Source organism: Equus przewalskii, chromosome 2 (genome assembly GCF_037783145.1).
Source record: "Equus przewalskii isolate Varuska chromosome 2, EquPr2, whole genome shotgun sequence".
NCBI classification, from domain to species: domain Eukaryota; kingdom Metazoa; phylum Chordata; class Mammalia; order Perissodactyla; family Equidae; genus Equus; species Equus przewalskii.
The window spans coordinates 108,003,307-108,023,027 of record NC_091832.1 but is presented as its reverse complement, the minus strand read 5'-3'; the positions used below and the strand labels follow the sequence as shown (position 1 = coordinate 108,023,027).

Genomic DNA, 19,721 nt, shown 5'->3' with positions numbered 1-19,721 from the left:
ACAAAAAATTCTGTACCCGGGCCTACACTAATTGCGACAGCATTCGCTGTATGAAAGAATCCTCCAACAGGTCAACTGTCGTGAACAAAATCCTGGAATTTTAACATCAAATAGTAAAATATTTTCACAAATAAAATTATTTGTCAGGGGAAAAAAGCAGCTTATAGCTTCTAGGTCCTAAATTAAACAGATCATGAAGTAACTATTTAGCCAGTATTATATACTTGTGATAAAGATGGACAGAGTAAGTTGTTTTACCTTGTTAAAGTATCTGATGATTTTTCTAATTCCTCACACTCCATGTGAAACACACTAGAAAAGGAATCCTGAAAACAGAGGGACAACACAGAGTGAGAGATCATTTGATAACACAATGAAAACTATCTAGATACAGACATACAGGTCTGTGGAACTGACTGACGACACCAACACTTGTGATAATTTTTAACTCATTCTCAGAGTAAACTGACCCCAGTACTCACTTCATGATGTCCTCAAATCTCCTTCCCATTATCAAAAGCCACGTTCCTAGTGTTTCTGATATTTACTTGCAAAAATGCTTATTTGAGTACGCTTTGTTTTTGTTTTTCCACCAGGTGTTAATGAATATGTTAGTGTCAAATTTTCTCTGTATTTATTCAAAATCCTCAAGTTTTAGCTTTTATGCATACACCAATTACTGTTGTTAAACCTTTTTAAAAAGACATATAATTCAGTAATATTTTATGAGATCATTAAAATAATTGTGAGTATTTTAGCAAAATAGAAAAGTAACTTCGAAGTTACATTAAAAGCTGAATACCTATTCACACCCATGCTATATTTACGACAGAAAAAAGAAATGGAAAGAAACAGAAATAAAACAAAGATATTACTTTAATTTGGGGACAGAAGAACTGAGTACACATTTTCTCTTGCTTACATTTGGAGTTTTGCTCATGTTGTTGAAATATTTTTAATCAAAAAATAATTATAATATAAATAAACATCAAGCCACTTAATTCCTAAACCCAACAAATTAAGTTGTTAAAAATTGAGCAAAATATAATGATGGGTATAATGCTGTGCTATACTTCAAAGCACCACCAATCCAAGTCAGTTGCTGCCATGATAGGTGTTAACTGGTAGAAGCATGAGCTGAATGTTAATTAAAGTGATATTTAAATTGTCTAAAAAAGAAGTGGCTTACACATAACTTTCAAAAATTAAATGGTAAAGAGCAGGTCACAAAGTAAAAATGATAAATTGACATATTGCATTAATGAATTCTGACCTGACCTTTAAAAGGATAGCTACTATCTTGTAATCATCTCTATATTAAGAATTTTATAACTGATTGAAAATATGAAATAATATCTATGAGAATAGTGATTATCTTATAGCATAGTGAATTCTCATTTGATATCCTATTAATGAGAATTACACACACACACACGCAAAATGATTCAGATAATGTTGAGTCATACAGTACAGTCTTACTATGTAAAACAAAAATTTTTTAACATAAGTATTGAATATCTTTTCTTATTCTACTTTCCCAAAAATATCAATTCAGATATCATATGGATTATAGCTGACTACATAAGTGGTAATCCCCACTCTCTTTCCTAACCTACCAATGAAGAGCCTATTGTCAGGGTCTAAAGGAAAAGAAAGCAAACAACTACATCAAAAAGAAATATCCCAGAAGCATTGGTTCACAGGTTGAGAAGGGAAAGAAACTGCATAAAGGAAAACTGCCTTAGGCTAGGGGCCCGGACTGTAACAGCAAACTCAGCTGGCCTGTCTAGACGGAGCCAGCACTCAGTAAGAACACTCCATCTTTCTGCACACATCTGTTTCTTTATGTTACAAATCAATGGACTGAAATCTACCAATTAGAACAGTTTAGTGGTTTCCCCATTGTTGGCAAAGGATTTGGGACTAATAGGCATCTTTAATAACATTGCCTCTATTGGCCCATACCTTTTGGTTTCTAAACAATTTCTGGTTAAAAAGAAACTTTTGGACCCAGCCCATTCAGAATGGGGATCTACTGTTCATAGCACCCAGGGCATCACTATTCCTGACCGTGAAAAGTGTGCACACTGTAATGACAATGTATTTCTCCATCAAGGTAGTGTAGCCATTGACAAAAGCAGCACACAGACATTCCCATGGTGACTACTCAGTGGAGAGGCACAAAGGTGAAAGTGTGCATTGAGGGCATCCTGCAACCTCACTTCTACTCCTTCTCAACCAGAACAGCTCATACTCTTATCACCTTTACATAAACAGCCATATATAGTTGGGTTTGAGAGAGAGTTTTGAGGCTAACATGAGGTTTAAAAGTAGTGCTTTTAGAAATATAAGTTTCTGTCTTTCTAAAAATAAAAAAGTCATACTCTGTACTCACGGAGCAATCTTCATCCACTATGAAAATGGTGCATTTCTGCACCTGCATGAAAGAGATAATAGTGGCAGCTATCTTCTTTAGAATTACTTCTAGTGATTGTTGTTCTTCAAAAATTAAGCTAGCAAGGTCAAGCAGCACCTAGACAAAAAAATTAAGAGCTTATTATTTAATAATTGTTTGTAATTATTAGAGCAATACAATGATTTATATGGGTTATCAATTACTTATATATAATCTAACAAGTTATGACCAAGTTTGCATTCAAGTATTAAACATCTAAGTCTCCTCTTACTAACAAAACATCCCTATTGATTGTTCGAATAGTTAATACAATGGTTACCACCACAGCCTCTGAAGCCAGTCATCAATTTTAATCCTGACTCCCTTCCTGCTAGCTTTGTAATCTAGGGCAAGTTTCTTGAAAATGGGGATAACAAAGAATAGTACCAAAGTCAAAGGACTGTTCTGAGGACTAAATAAGTTAACATTAGGAAGCATTGTGAACAGTATCCAATACATAAAACACACTGTTGTTGTTGCAAACTTCTGAGATCAACATTTATGAACATTATCAATATTTTCACAGATCACAGTAAATACTGCTCCAAAGTAAACCAAGTTCTAAGAGTTCCTTTTGTTTTTTTCAATGGTACTTTCTCTTTCCTTTGAATTCCATAGTTTCTTCTAATCTCACGATGTATTTGTGTGACGAGGGAGGAGAAACGGTACTACAGAAAATACATGGGAGGCAGTATTATCCTAGCTGAGGCCTGAAAGATGAAGTGGACAGTGAAGTGGGGAAGGTAAATATTTCGGTCAAAAAGAACTGAATTGAGAGAAAGTAGCATACTGCAAGTTTTGATCAAGTTTTATGAGAATATAGAGAGTAAAGAGGAGAAATGGGGAGATGAGACTGTACAGAGTGGAGCAGAGAAAGAATCCCAAAGAAGTCTGGACTGTGATGGACTGCAGGAAGAAAGTGAGGAGATGACAGCTGTGTTGTTCAAAATGGGGACTGGACTAATGGGTGGCAAGAATGGAGCAGAGAGAAAAGTTAGGAAGATACTGTGGTTGAAGGCAATGGAAAGTCCACCAACTTATTAACACAAGTTCTAAAAAGAGAAAATAGAGGGTAGGGGAGATGAATGATCAAAGAAATAATGAAAAAGAATTACACAAAACTGAAGGGCTTAAGTCTCCAGACTGAAAGGATGACCAGGTACTGGCATGATAAATGAAAAAAAGAGTCACACTGTGAAATTAAGTTACAAAAGCAAAGATAAAGAAATAATCTGAAACGCTTATAGACAAAAAAAAAAATCTACAAAGAGCCAAGAATTGGAACAACATGAATGCTAGTTAGAAGACAAAGCACTACCTTTAAATTCTGAGAAACTGGTCTTTCAATTTAGAATTTTACACCGAGCCAAACTGGTAGAAGGGTACAACAGACATTTTCATACATGTGAGAACTCAAAAAGCTTACTCATCAATACTCTTTCTCAAGTAGTTAACTGAGAAGGTTAGTTTAGTACACAAACTGCACTAAAACAAGGAAGTAAACTGAGAAAGAGGGAGCTATGGGATCCAGTGGGTAACCAGTGGAGTCTTTCTAAGAAAGCAGGGAAGGAAAGTTCTATGATGACACCTGTGCAGCAGGCATGGGGAAAAATAATTCAGCTTGTGTGAAAATTAATAAAGGGAAACCTCATTTAAAAGGGAGTCAGAAGGGGGAGCTCCCATGCAGTACCACTTGAGGTCAATTTCAGGAAAGATAGTCCTTTATAGATCCGAAGAGAAAGAAGTTCTCAACAGGAAGATACTCAATTACAGAACCCAACAGAAAGAAGTCGACAGGAAAGAATCCTCAATTACAGGAAGAAATGTACATTGTATCCCAAACTTAAATTGACTACCCCATCAACAGAGCCAATGAGAAATCATCACCACCCTGAACTCTTATTTGTCTCCAATGGACTTTCCTTCAAAACTGCCCTCCCAATTGCCTCTTTTTAGTCCATAAAGTAATGTTCCTCTCCTTGGATTGTTGGATTTGCCTATGGTCTGCTATAGAATGCATGTCCTGAATTGCAATTCTTTGGCTATTCCCAAATAAACTTGTTTTGCTGATAAAATAATTGGCTGTTTTATTTTTAAGGCTGATACCTGGAAGAGAAAAGACAGAAAAACCTCAATTTGGAGATTTCCAAGAAAAAGAAGAAATTAACAGAATGCCTAAATAATGGAGGGTCTGGGGGGAAAAACCAACAATATGAGGCTACACTACAGCAAATAGTTCAAGGAAAACAAGGAATTTAGAGCATCAAGAAAAACTAAAAGTTATATAACAAAGGTAATTATGAACAACATTTGTACAGTCATGGATTTATAAACACTTTATTTTAAATTGCAACTTCAGAATTAACCTATACAAAACTTAAGAAAAGTTAATCATGGTTGTAGAACAATATATATGTAATCAACATGGGCAAAATTTTTTTAAAAGTCCAGATGGGAAAATCAGAGGTAAGGAGTGGTAGCTAGGAAGGAGAGATGAAGGATGCTAAGATCTTCATCTTATAAAGCACAGAATCAAGATAGTGATGTCTCTAGTTGACAGGGCAAGAACTAAACGCCTTACTTAACATTACAAATACAACCCATCAGTAAGTTAAAACAGTGACATCATGATACTGGTTAGATCAGCGTAATGGCAAGCAGAGCGTGGCATAAGTCAAATAAGTCCTCATCTGTGGAGTTAATGAATATTGTCTGACAGGGAAAAAGCAACAGAACATGGAAACAGGGGATGGAAATAACTATTAGAAGAAACAGCTAAAATATTTAGAAACTAAATAGTATACTATTGGGATTTTTAATCATACCTCTAGATTACTTGGATAAAAATTTAACAATTTTCTTAAAAAGAATTTCTATACTCTCTCTTTAGTAATCAGACTTGCCTGATTTCTCTTGTTCTCCAACAGTGAAGTTTCATAGAGTTGAGCATTATGAAGAACAATACCACAAAACGCCAAATACGCGGCAAAGTCCTAGAAAACAGGTAAGACAACAGCCAGTAAGAACTGACTACAGAACTGTCTTGTTACATTTCCTGAAATACAAAAGGCATCCAAGAATATTTACAGTTGAAATAAATATTAGAAAACCAAAAGTGCAGATGTTTATTCTGCATAAAATTAGGAACTGATGCAAAGCAAGTGTTAGCTAAATGACACAACTAGAAGATGACAAGTGTTAATACAGTCTCCTAAAGTCATACATTAGTTATAAATTAACAAGGAGAAAGAGGGGAGGGACCAAGATACAGATCTTTATATCATTTGAAATTGAAGTTGGCCCTGCGCAAAATTTGGTGTAGTCTCTGAATGATATTAGGACTTGGATCTATGCTGAGACTATATAAATAGCCTGTAACATTACTGAGGCAAATGAAAGCTCACATACTTGTTAAAAGAATATTGACAATAACAGTCCCATATAAAGTTGCAAATATTAGTTTAAATATGTTCTTTTTAACATAGATCTGTCATCATTATACTATACTAAGGTGATATGTTGACAATTATATTGATTAAAATAAATCTTTACATGGCACACTTTATTCACAATCATGGATTTATTTTGCCGAGAGATGATACAGCCTAGGAATGCAAGTCTTTCAAGAGGGGTTTACGTTAATGGACTGTAAACAAATAATGGAACATAAAGCCAATCTAGAACCATGATCCCCACCATATGTTCTCAGGTGTCGTTAACAGAATAGGAGACTGTATGTCTGTTACCCTGATTTAAAAAGGTACTTGCTATGTTCTGAAGTAATTAAGACCTGGAGACCAACACACGTGCCAATACAGCCTACAGCACGGAGACAAAAATAACTCTTGTTTGAATGTCTTCCAAAGGCTCCTACTCCTTTTCAGGAGAGTGACATAAATAGCAATGGGCTTGAATAGGAAGAATTCAGTGGGCTCCATGATATACATATAATTACAAATTCAAGAAGAGAAATAATAAAACCTACTGACAGAATGAAGTTATAAACAGGTTTAAGGGCTCCCGTCCTTAAATGGAAAGCACGTTGATGTGGTGTGGTGTGGAATGTATTCCTTCAGAGTTGGATGAGAAGAGTAATAAAATAATGCTGACTGCCGCTCTTTCTAAAGCTAAATTCACATCATCCAGCCTGAATTCACACCTTGGCGCCCCACCGTCTGTGTGCAAAGCTTATAAAACATTCTGAAATTTCACCAGGAGGCAATTCCAATTTTTAGCTGCCCTGGAGTGCTGAACTTGGAGCCGTGCTTTAGGGGTTTTTACTCAAGGGTGAATTTCTTTATAGCAGTGATGAAAGGTAAATGAGATACTTAAAATACCATGTCACCCTCTTATGGCCCCAACAGGCACACAGCCCTGGAGGAGGCTGGGCAGCACAGTGAGCAGGGGTTTGGGGGTTTCTGCTGACTGAAGGCCACAGGTCCTCCAACGTCACGTCAGCACTGTATTGAGCCATAGGAAGGAGACACCTGGAACATTTCACATCACTTTAAACTGCTTTTTGTGATCAACAATTTCAGCTAATTCTAGAGGTCTATACACTATAAAGAGAAAGCATCTTCCTAAACAGACATCACACCAGACACAAGTTTTGGTACCTTTTCATCCTTTTCAGTGAATGTCCCACCATTACCCGATTTCTTGTTGATGGCCTGGGCTACGCCAACAACCTGGTATAAAGAGAGAAAAGTGGTAATTTCGTTGACTGAGATTATTGGCATAAATTCACCAAAGTGTGCTTACAGAAGAATTTCTACATGTGCTTTAAAATAACAATAAGCTACAAAACCCTTCATCATTTGAATTAGTTCTGTATTATATATTCTTTGTCACCTATTAAAAGTTCAAATATTTTTAATTTCTTGGCAATCACATTTTAAGTACACATTTGTCACAGTTTTTGAATAAAAAATAAACACTAAATTTCTATCACATTTCAAATAAAATATACAATAAAACTGCACAGCTAGAAGGATCTACAACTAGAATATACAACTACATCCTGGGGGGCTTTGGGGAAAAGAAAAATATGTATATGATAAAATGAACATTTTATATTGGTTTTAAATGTACTATTTCAAACAAGCTAAATGCTCTTCTAGTGAGAATGAAACAGGAGCCAGTGGCCAATCACACAAATTAAAATGCAGAAGGACCATTAGGGTGAAAATAATTCCAAAGGTAGGGATGTAGTCCAACTTCTTTTGATACTTCTGACCTTGAAAATTATTTTACCTTCAACAGACTTACATTTGGGGAAAGAGGCTTTATTGAAAAATCAAAAAAACAGGAATTAACAGGCTGAGCTTTATTTCAAATGGATCAGAAGGTGTTTGAAAGATAAATTATATCTTACGAAGACTAAGCTGAACTCTGTCTAGGAATATGCCTTAACTTTCCCTGAAAGATTCAGCAGGACTTTAAGAACCTTCTCATCTTTCTGCTTGAAAGTGTATCTTACCTGTTGATTTCCAACTCCAGCTTGACTTATCACCTTAATCTTACAAAGACCTTCAACTTACTTTTGCTTCCTCTTTACTACTTATAAATTCTACTCTTTCCTTCCTTCTGCAATTTAATATTATGAGTGGAATAAGCTATTATCCCCTAAATGGTTACACATTAGGAATAAAGTCCTTAGTCTTGTGTGGATGGTTCATCCTTATTTCCTCAACCCCTCTTGAGTCCCTTAGCTTTAAGAAAAGGATATAAAATTCCCTCTAGGATAGCAGAACAAGGAAGGGGAAGTACATTCTAGTCTGATGATGTTTTCTGGGCTTCTCAACACCTATCCTCCCCATGCCATTACAGAGTAAGGAAGGTTAATTAAAAAAACACAGAATTACCCAATTATCCTGTACCTTTTTATTGCCCTTAGTTCAACTCTCTTAAACTGGTACACTCTTTAGCTCTTGACAATGGCAAAAAGATTTCTGGATGATCCAGTCTCAAATGCTAACAAAAGCTTCTGTCCAAGGTCAAAAAATGTCTGGACTGTGGCTAGGCATGTTCACGTGACTATAACTGATAGAAGCCACCAGAGGGTCACTGGGGTCTAACACAGAGCGGTACCAGAATAGGTTGGTTATGTCAAGTGTTCAGTCATTCACTCAACAAATGCTGAGGGGCCTTCTGTGTTTGAGTGATAAAAACCAGGAGAAAGACTCCCCTGAAGGAGCTCAGAATCAAGAATGGGTGACACAGATACACTTACAGCACATGGGACGGCCAGTTTTATGACAGATGCCCACAGACTGCTAAGGGCACAGAAGGGGGCACCTAATATGGGTAAAAGAGAAGGCTTCTTAGAAATGATGACATTTGAGTTTTTATTTGTCTTTATTAAATGGTTTTATGAAAAAAAGACTGAAATTTAAAATCTTCATTTTATGGAAGATGAGTTTAAAACAGATGAAGAGACTGTTATGCAAACCTTCTTAGATAATTATACAGCATAAAAAAGTATGTATTGGGGGCCGGCCCGGTGGCGCAGCGGTTAAGTTCGCACGTTCCGCTTCTCGGCAGCCCGGGGTTCGCTGGTTCGGATCCCGGGTGCGGACATGGCACTGCTTGGCAGCCATGCTGTGGTAGGCGTCCCACGTATAAACTAGAGGAAGATGGGCACGGATGTTAGCTCAGAGCCAGGCTTCCTCAGCAAAAAGAGGAGGACTGGCAGTAGTTAGCTGAGGGCTAATCTTCCTCCAAAAAAAAACAAACAAACAAACAAACAAACAAAAAGTATGTATTGATGTGCTGTTTGTACCTGGAGCTGTGTGAGGTGATGTACTAAGCAAGGAAGTGAAGAGAAAGTTCCTGCTCGCTGAAAAATACAGACAAAAAGCTAGCTGTTTATTAAATGGCCAATAACCAAATTATATTAATACTTTAGTCCATCATGATATCACCATAAATTAACAGTGAGAGGATAGTTTCTTTCAAAGTCTTAAAAGAAAAGAGGAAAATCAGCCGCACAATGTATTTTCTAGTAAAAGTGATAACATTGGTTAGTTTAGGTCATTGGAGTCCTTCTTGGGCCAGTTAGCTCACTGTGATCCAAGGCTGCAGGCTACAGATACCCTTAACCGAGTCAGTGATCTGTGAACTGATTTGGGGTGGGAGGAGAGCGTTGGGAGGAGAGCAGGGGTGAGTGTTTTATGGTTGGGTCAGTGAGCATCTATCTCTACTAGAAAAGCAGGACCAAAGCACGGCCTGTTCCCAGTGGATCTGCAGCATCCTATCTTCGTTTAACTAAAAGAACATCAAACAAAGCATCAAACAAAGTACACGGGGGATGGGCCCTAGAGCTCTCCCTTCCCTGAAACCTGCATCCTGATTTCACCTTCAGTTTCAGTCTTCGCATTTGTGTTTTACACTAGGGAACATTTACAGGGTAAGCATTTTTCTAACTGTGGGCTGAAAAGTTTTCTCTGTGGTTAAAAGAACACTGGCCCTGAAACCATACTAAATATAAGCCATTATTTACAATTTTCAACCAACACAACAGTGTTCACATAGTTGAATAACCATTTTCCATTTCTAGAATTTCCATTTGATTCTTTTCTCAAACCTGCCTATTGCTCCTCTTCCTCCTCTTCCTTCTTTTTCCTTTAAATACTAGTGCCTGTTGTCCTTCGTCTCTCTGAACATACTTAATTTGGACGGTAAGTTCATCCTCAGCAGGACTGTTTCCCACGGGAGTCCCATGTTCTCTGGGTCACAAAGTGTCCACACATGGTGGTGTCCCCTTGTCTCTGCACTGCCTTGCTGGTGCGGACTGAACTCCACACCTGTGTGTGCCACAGGCTGGTGTCCTCATGCTTCACAGGGATCTCTTCTCTCTCTCACAGCTGCAGGCAGAAGGCAAGCTTCCTTGCTGCTTCTCCTGGCTGCCAGTGGAGTTTGCTAGGCCCAGTTTCGTGGAAGGACCCTTCACTCATCTAGGCTTTCCATGGAGTTCAGTTTCACCTCCCTGCCCCCAACACACCTGGAGAGCAGATGTACCCTGACTGGCCGCTGCTGCCTCACACATTCATCTGACTATCCTGATCTCAGACTCTGGGAGCTCAGCTGGCCTGTGGTCACTCACATTTGCCTGTGGTCACTGACATTTCTTCCCTTGGGGTCTCCTCTTTGTTTCTGACCCCTGGGGTTTTCCCTCTCTTGAGCTCATCTGTAATTCGTTAAATTGCTTTTGATGAAATGTTATCTTCTACTTGTTTCCAGAATGGGGGGGAGGGGGCGTGGGGGTGGGGGACAGGTATTCTTCTGCATCTGTTCAGTCTGGCAAACTGACCAGAGGTCCTGTTCATAGGCTTCCAAACCTACTTTGTACCCCCTGAATACTAAGGCTTTACTATATTTAATTTTTTTCCCATAACATTAGAGCAAGATATTTACCATTAGGCAAACTCATGGAATGAGGACATCCAACGATGAATTTTTCATCCTTTCTAGTAACGAATTAATTTCTCTCACTAATAATTTTATAGATTCAGATATTAGAGGTTAATTTGTTTAAGGGATGATTGATTAAACATAATTCATATTTTTAAAAAATAGGCAAGTTCTTTCAAGAAATTATTAGGCCAGGAAAATATATCTAATATGTATATGTCCCTCTTATCCCCAGATGGATGACCTTTTAAAAAGAGCACTGATAAAGACAACAGATAAAAACAAGAGAAAAGATATCGTGTTTGTCCAAGGTCACATAAGCCAGTAAAAGACAGAAAAAAAAGATTTTAATTTTACAATTTCAAGGATCCTAAGCAAAACCAGCATCCCTTGCCCTCCTTGTGTTGATATAAAGTCTTTCCTCCTCCTGTCAACCATCGCTCCTTTAAACAAATTAGGTCATTTTCTTCAAGCCTACAAACTGCTAACCATAGGTTCTTAAATGTCCATTTTCAAAGACATTTTTATGGCCAGTATATGTCAGACCTCATATCCAAGAGGCAAAGCCCCTAAAAATGTGAGCTTCCATATCAGAAACCCAATTATTTCTGCCCACGTGCTGGCTACCTGGACCCTCAAACCAATATTTTATGCTATTTTTTTTTTTTTTTAGGCACAAAGAAGCTTCTCTGTTTTCTATTTTACTGGCACTTTCCACAGCATAAATGGACATTATGTCCTCATGGGGTCAGGTGTTCTTTTAGGAATGCAAAGGGCAAGCCTTGACTCTCGCTGGGTGAGCAGCATGGAACGTGACAGCTGGTCGTTCCAGGGGCAACTGATCACTGTCACAGTAAGCAATTTCCTCTCCAATCGGCAGCTGCCCCAGACCCTTACTGAGGCCACGCATCAATCCCAGTACATTTCCCCATTCCTGCTTCCAGGGGATGCTCACTCAGCACGGAGGCTAAAAGCCTCCTAAAAGTGAGAAAAGACAAACTACAAATCTCAGCTCTCCCTCTCTCCCACCTGCAGAATATCTCATCGTAATGACAGGATTCTAGATCATATACAACCTGAGCCGAAAACCTTTCTTCACCAAAAACCAAGAACTTAATGTAGGAGGGGCCAGTGGAGAATTCTCTCCAGTGCTCTTTTCAAACTTTTCCTTGACTCAGTCATTCATTCAGGAACAAGTACTCTATTCAACAAATAATTACTGAGTTCCTATTATGTACCAGTCACTGCTCCAGACAATGAAGACACGATAATGAACAAGACAGACACAAATCCCTGTCCTCATGCAGCTGACATTCTAGTCAGAGTGTTAGGCTTGGAAGGACATCCCACCCCACCCCCTTCTCCACCCCTATTTTGCAGATGAGCAAACTGAAAATGAGAGGGCTGACATGACCAATCCAGGCTTTCCCACTTCTCTTCCCAATCCTAGGCAATCATCAAATCATGGTCATATTCCACGTAGTAGGAAACATAAATGGCTCCCAAAGATGTCCTCATGCTAATCCCTGAAACCTGTGAACATGTTACCTTAAATGGCAAAGGGACTTTGCAGATATGATAGTTAAGGATCTGGAGATGGGGAGATATCCTGAATCATCTGAGTGGGCCCAGTGTAATCACAAGAATCCTTATGAGGGAAAGCAGGAGGCAGAAGAGTCAGAGTGAGAGATGTGAAGATGCTATGCTGCAGGTTTTGAAGATGGAGGAATGGGCCACAAGCCAAGGGATCCGGGCAGCCTGTAGAAGCTGGAAAAGGGAGAAGAGATTCTTCCCTAGAGACTCCACATAGGAACACACTCCTGCTGACACCGTGATTTTAGCCCAGTGAGAACTATTTTGGACTCTGACCTCCAAAACTATGAGATAATACATTTGTGTTGTTTTAAGCCACTAACTTTCTGGTAGTTTTTTACAGCAGCAATAAGAAACTGATACCTTTCATTAGACTTATTCTCACATTTTTCCATACCTTTTTAATTTTCCCTCACCCAGTATCATATCTTGTGTTTCACCATCTAAATCCTCACTTTCTTGAAGGCCCTGACATCTCATTGCTAATTGTCTTCTTGCCTTTGGTCCATCTTTGACACTTAGGCCAAATTTATCTTCTTGGGACACTACTTCGTATGTACAAATTATCTCGTTACTCAAGACTTTTTAATGGTTCTTTTATCTATAGGATAAAAACTGCAGACTCTGATTCCATACTCTCAACCTGAACCAAGATCACTTACATGGATATTTGAGTTAGAATGCTACAACGACCTTTGTTCACATCATTCCTGGAGATATTGCTTCCACTTCTCTACTGACGCTGAGTCTCCAAAAAGCTTCCCTTTGTCAAACCCCTCTGAAATCCTGAGTGGCAGCTGTGTATGCCCTACATCTGAATAGGGAGATATTCTCATTTTTAACCTCATCTTCTCTACTCACATCCTGGCTCTCCAACTAGATTGTTTTCTAAAGACATGATTTCTATCTTATGCCTTATGGCAGCATCAGTATTTTGCATGGTTCTGAATGTGCTCAAACTTGATAGATATTTGTGGCTGATGATAATGGAAAAAGTGTCAGAGGGATCAGCTTTTTTTAGGGTGATGTACTTACTGGAAAATTCACTTTTTTTTTTTGCTGGGAAAGATTTGCCCGGAGCGAACATCTGTTGCCAATCTTCTCTTTTTATTTTTTTTCCTCTACAAAACCCCAGTACATAGTTGTATGTCCTAGTTGTATGTTCTTCTAGTTCTTCTATGTGAGTCACCGCCACAGAATGGCTGCTGACAGACGGTTGGTATCATTCTGCACCCAGGAGCCAAACCTGGGCCCCCAAAATGGAGTGCGCTGAACTTTAACCACGAGGCCATCAGGGCTGACTCGACAATTCACATTTTAATAATAGATAATAATATCTGCCCATTTTTTTCTCTGCCCTTTGCTTGATACCAAGAGATCTGTCCACATCTGAGAACTATATGTGGCAGTAATGAGTTTATGCTCTTAATAAGCCTTTAATTATGGAGTTGAAACTTACAGCCCAAAAGGTTTGGGAGAGTGGGAAAGAAAAGCTTGAGATTGTTAGTTTTAACTTTTAATTTTAAAAATATAAAAAATCACGGCAAATAAGATACTAAATGTCCCAGGTCTTTGTCATCTGTAACAGTGGTAGTGTGGGGCTTGTTCAAACATAGCTTGCTGAGTCCCATCCATCGAGTTTCAGATTCAGCAGATCTGGGTCAGGGCCTGAGAATTTGTTTTACTACAAGTTCTCAAGTGATGCCAAATGCCACTGGTCTAGGAACAAAAACCACTGTGAGAACCATTGATAGAGAACTAATAAGTGTTAATATCTGGTGATGTTCTCTTTTCTTAAGATAAAATTAAACTGGACTTTCTTCTTCCCAGTCCCATTGTATTCCATACAAATTTTATTTATTTGATCCCCAACATTTGGATTGATTGCAGTTTTTTGCTATTATGAACCATCTACAATGAACATCTCTGTACAGGTCTCTGTGTGCACATGTGCAAGAGCTTCTTCAATGAAATCTTCAGAGGAATTACAGAAATTTGTACCTTTCCCAGCAATGCATAAGAGCTCCTGTTAACCTCATATCCTAACCAGCACCTAGTATTGTCAGGCCTTTTAATCTCTGTCAATCTCACAGGTATAAAACTGGATCTTATTGTTGCTTCAATTTGCATTTTCTTGATTACTAGAGCAAATGAACCACTTTTTAATTTTTATCAGCTATCTTGGTTTTCCTCTTCTGTGTTGTCTATGTGTACCTTTACCAATTTTGAGCTTTCACTGTTGTTTGTGTTGTCTGGCTTTTATTAATAAATTTGAGAATCAAGGTTTGATATTTCTTTCAGTGACTGGTAAGACTGACTGACTTTGGTTGTGATCCATTTTACCCATCTCTAATGTACAAGCACTGCTACACCTACTATTTCTCTCAAGACTATGTTTATGGATATTCCAGGATTGGGGACAACACAAGTATGAATATAGGAGAAGTGGAAGCTTATAGTTTACTCTCATAGCCTGGCTGACTAGGAAGAGGCAGCCAGCATGAAGAGAAGCTTCTAGAAAGTTGCAAGATATAAACAGCATGCCCTGAAGATACCTGGCATCAGAAATACATCATGATCAAGGGCCAGTGTCTCTAACAGAGTTAATAAATCTATTCCCAGCCAAAAAAGAAAAAAATTCATAATGCTAAAAAGGTTGGCATTTAAAAAAAGAAGGGGGGACCTGCTATGTGACAGGCACTTTGTATCTGTTAATCCATTTAACCTTTGGCACAACCCTTTCAGGGAGATATTATTATTCCCACTTGATCACAGAGGCAGCTGATGTTCAGAATAGGTAAATAGGCAGTCCAAGAATGTGCAGACTCACATGCCCTCCAGGTCTGATCCCAAAGCCTTGACCTTTCTCCTGCTCCCCCAGGAAAGGGAGACTAGCACCAGTATAAAATGCAGGTTCTTAAGCACTACTCTTTAAACTGAAGGGATCATGAAGACCAAGGGTTTTCCAGAACGTCCAAGACCACCTTCAAATCCCATACATATGCTTATCTTGTTAATGCCTATTTTGCTCAAAGGGAATGGGACAATTTCAAAATTATAACTTTAAGACACAAAAACAAATCCAAAGTGGCTGCTGAAAGTCCTGCTTTCCTTGACTTCAATTATAAACCTCATAACACATTTTTATAGCTGAGAACCACTGACGCAACATAAAAAAAGTCCTATGTTTCAGGGGGAAATAGATAATAATGCAGTTTCAAAAAAAAGTAGATTCTTCAAGAAAAAGCACAATTAACCTATGGTGACAGAAATCAGACTGACTGGGGTGATGAAAAGTGTTCTATATCTTGATTGGGCTGTCAGTTACACAAATGTATACGCATTTGTCAAAACTCATCAAATTGTACATTAGGATCTGTGTATTTCAGTGTTTCTACAATTTAACTCAGTTTTCAAAAAATTTTAAAAGTAAATTTATAATTGCTGATGGTCTGTAAAAGTGGTGGGCCACGTGCCCACTTCCCGGCTATCTTGGTGAAGCAGGCTGAGGCCCCGACCCTTTGCTCGGTGCTGTTAGACAGGATGGATGTTCCCCAGATGGAACCAGTACAAATCCAGCCTCTGGGGGTCAGTAGCTGTCCTGCCTTAGGAACATCCAGTGGGAGTGGCGCCAACCTGAGGGAGCCTGGATTCCTTCCACACAAGGGGATGCTGGGCATAATTCTTGATCCTGGTGTTTATTCTCATCCCTTTGCACAAAAAAATTTCTCTTCCTGCCAAATATTAATCTCTCTGCCATACTAGCTTTTAAGTAGTGAGGCAAAGGTCTTAAACCTAGAACCATAGGGACCTTTTACCTTCTTATTAGACCTTTCTGTCCCTTGAGATATGGAGATGCAGGCCTGACAGAGCAGCACATAGCTACTGTGAGCAGAGTCTCCTTCTATGCCCTTTAAAAACTGCCAGAGACACAAAGGTTACAGAGCAGAAAAGAACCCGCTGTCTTTCCCACGTTCAGTGTTGACTGTTGCTCCTTGAACTTTCCACGCCTCCATCTGGCCTCACAGCACTCTGAAGGGAGGAAACGGACCTGTTCTGAATCGCCACCAGCTGAAGAGCTCTGCTGTGGCCACTGTCATGTTTCTTGTCTCCCTAGGACCTTCAAAATTCCCCCCTGTGTTTGCACTTCATGTTAAAGCTTCACAGACGAGTCAGCCAAGGCACAGAGAGGTGAAGAAACTTGCTTAAGGAATCACTGACTTGGAGCCAGCCCTCAAGACCAAGTCATCTTTGCTACAAAGTTGGAGCTCTTTCTTTCAAACTCTGTCTCTCTGCCTAATTGGGAATAAGTCCAAAATAACAACAAAAAAAATTGTATACTCATTATATATTGTCCAAACTGTACTATGTATCAGAATAATTCTTCCCCTGTTTGTGCCCACCTTTTACTTGACATTGCCAAAAATGACTTCAGAGCTTGGATCTCTTTAATAACTCAGATTTATTTTCAGGGTGGGATCCTGCATTCTGCCAGGTGCTGGCCTGCAAAGCACAGGCTCACCCTGGACAGTGTTGTTGGATTTGGACTCTGTTAAACCAGGATGAAGCTTGTTCCAGCACTGCCTGCACTTCTAACAGGTCCACATCTCTACAGTCTGGTAAGAGGCTGTGTTAAATAAGCTTCCTGATAATTACAGGGGGAAGGGGTATGCCCAGAATGTGCATCTAATATAAACAGAAGAGAGATAACACAGCAAAAGTGGCAAAAAGCAAGTTTCGTGCATCAAAACACTGAATAGGCTGAATCTCATTTACGAATTAAAGTTGGTATCAAAGGGGTGGAGAGAACATCTTAATGAGAGCTGACCTGAGTGTTCAGACCACTGCTCTTGCCTCTAGTGGTCCAGCTAACTGCATCACAGCCAGGAGAAGCTACATATCCATTTCGTTTAGCTTAAGAGATCCAGGAAAAAAAAAATGTGTGTATGTGTGTATTTATCGTTTTTTTTTACACTCAACAAATTTTTAACATAGAGAATATAGTCTATTATGTCGTCACAGCTAAAACATAATTTTATCTCTAAGTGTTTTTTCCTCCAAATGGTAGATGAGCCTGAAAAGGTAATCCTATATGAAAGCTCAGATGCAGACATCTGTCATGCTAGCACAACTCCCAGGTTTACGTGTTACCAGCACTAAAAGACATTTCCTCCTCCACACATAGCTGTGCTAGATAATATACAAAGTAGTTAACAGTATTTGGAATCATTGTTTGCAACTCCAGATTTTGTTATTATATTATTCCAGTCTATAAACTTGCATTTTCAAAAGCTAAAATAGAAAAAGAGTTGGTTGGTAGCTCTTCAGGTATAATCATTAATAACGATGAAAGATGGTAATTATTTCATAGTGACAAAAATACATCCTTAGAATAAGACAACGTGGGTCTGAATTCCAGCTCTGCCACTTAAGATAAGTAGTATTTCCTTATCTTGACCAAGGCCATATTGCTTCATCTAAAATGGGGATGATAATATCAACAAAGAAGTTATTATTGATCTCTCAAGGTGAGCAGGAAGATCCTAGCCCTACTCCTATTTACCACGTAGCCTTGATTAAATTTCTCCTTGACGTCCCTTAATTTCTCAATCTATTTTGCTTACCATGCTTCAAGATGGTAAAGAAGCATTTCTGAAAAGGAATCATACTACAAGTTCTCAGGTGACATGGTTATTGCATTCCACAAATACAGCTTAAATGTCACCTCCTCTGTGAAGTATCCTTGTCTCACCTTGCTCTCATGGGGCTTACAGTCTAGTGAGGGGAAACAGAAATACACCAGTAAGGTTAATGTGTAGTATGTGAAATAGTGATTGAATGCTTAAGTGTTATGGAGAAAATAAAGCAAGGATGGAAGTAATGGCTAATATTTAATGAGGATGGCCAAAGAAAGTCTTACGCGGAGATGTCATTTCAGTAAAAACCTGAAGGAGATGAGAGAGTGAGCCATGTGGATAACTAGAGGAAGAGACTTCCAGTCAGAGAGAACAGCAAGTGCAAAGGCCCTGGGGCTGGAGTTTACCTGATTTACTGAGAAATACCAAGACTGTCGGTGTGTTGGAGAGGATTAGGGGGTTGGGGGAGAGATAGCAGGAGGAGAGATCAGAGGGGCATCGGAGCCAGGTCACGTGGGACTATTCTTATAGGCTAAGCTGGAAATCCACTGGAGAATTTTGAAGAGGGGAGTGATGAGATCTAACAAGTTTTATAAACTTTGTGTTGAGAATAGATCATAGGGAGTTAAAGCCTTGAAGCAGGGATACTAATCAGGGTGCTACTACAGTAATTCAGGTGCTACATACTGATGGCTTGACCCAGGCGTTAGAAGAGCAGGTGGAGAGGAGTGACGGAAGGGACCGGCAACAGGTTTGCTAATGAACTGGGCATCTACTATGAGGGAAAGAAGAAGGAAGAGACGGCTTCAAGGAATTCAGCCTGAAGAGCTGGAATTATAGCGAAGTTGTTAACTGCGTGGGGATTCGCATGGAGCAGCTTTGGTGGGAAGGACGATCAGGAGTTCAGTTTTAGATATGTTAAGTTCAAGGTGCCTGTTAGACATATGTAGGCAGAGAAGTCAAGTAAACAGTTGAATACATGAGTTTAAATTGAAGAAAGAGTATAGGTGCCATGTAAGTTTGGTCAGCATATATACATTATTTAAAGTCATGAGAGTAAATAAAATCACAAAAGGAGTGCATGTAGTCAGAGCAGACAAGAGGGTCCAGGGTTGAGCATTTTTAGCACCGTTGTGAGGAACAGGCATTAGTGAAGGAGACAGAGAGGTGGTCAGAGAGACAGGAGGAAAACTGGGGGGCCTGAGGTCCTGGAAAGCGAGTGAAAACAATGAGTGACCACCAACAATGCCACATGCTGTGAGAGGCCAGGCAAGATGAGAACTGAGAAATGATCACCAGCTCTTGCCCTACAGAAGCCACGGGACCTTGCCAAGAGCTTCCACAGGTAGGGAGGGTGAAGGCTTGGGTGCAGTGTGTTCAAGAGAGGATGGAAGGAAATGGAAATGGCAGGCGTGGACAGCTCTTTCAAAGAGTTTTGCTCTGAGGGTGATCAGAAACACAGGTGGTCTCTGAAAGATGTGTAGTTGGATGGGTGTTTGTTTTTGTTTTTAAGATGGGAGAAATAACAGTTTATTTGTACACTGATAAACCAATCTGTTAGAGAGGGGAATTTTGGTGATTCTGGACAGAGAGGTGAGAGCTGCTGAGCCGTCTTGGAGCAGAAA

General features: G+C 39.2%; 1 protein-coding gene across 3 annotated transcripts in view; it reads right to left on the bottom strand.

Annotated features, from left to right (window-relative positions):
• Positions 1-19,721, bottom strand: part of PDE5A (phosphodiesterase 5A) — a 129,705-nt gene that overhangs the window by 68,992 nt on the left and 40,992 nt on the right. For all 3 annotated transcript variants that reach the window (XM_070609227.1, XM_070609228.1, XM_070609226.1), the window contains exons 4-7: positions 7,072-7,143; positions 5,359-5,448; positions 2,396-2,533; positions 259-326 (exon numbers count right to left, since the gene is read on the bottom strand). In XM_070609227.1, the coding sequence (XP_070465328.1) occupies positions 259-326; positions 2,396-2,533; positions 5,359-5,448; positions 7,072-7,143 (368 nt within the window). The remainder of the gene's footprint in view (positions 1-258; positions 327-2,395; positions 2,534-5,358; positions 5,449-7,071; positions 7,144-19,721) is intronic.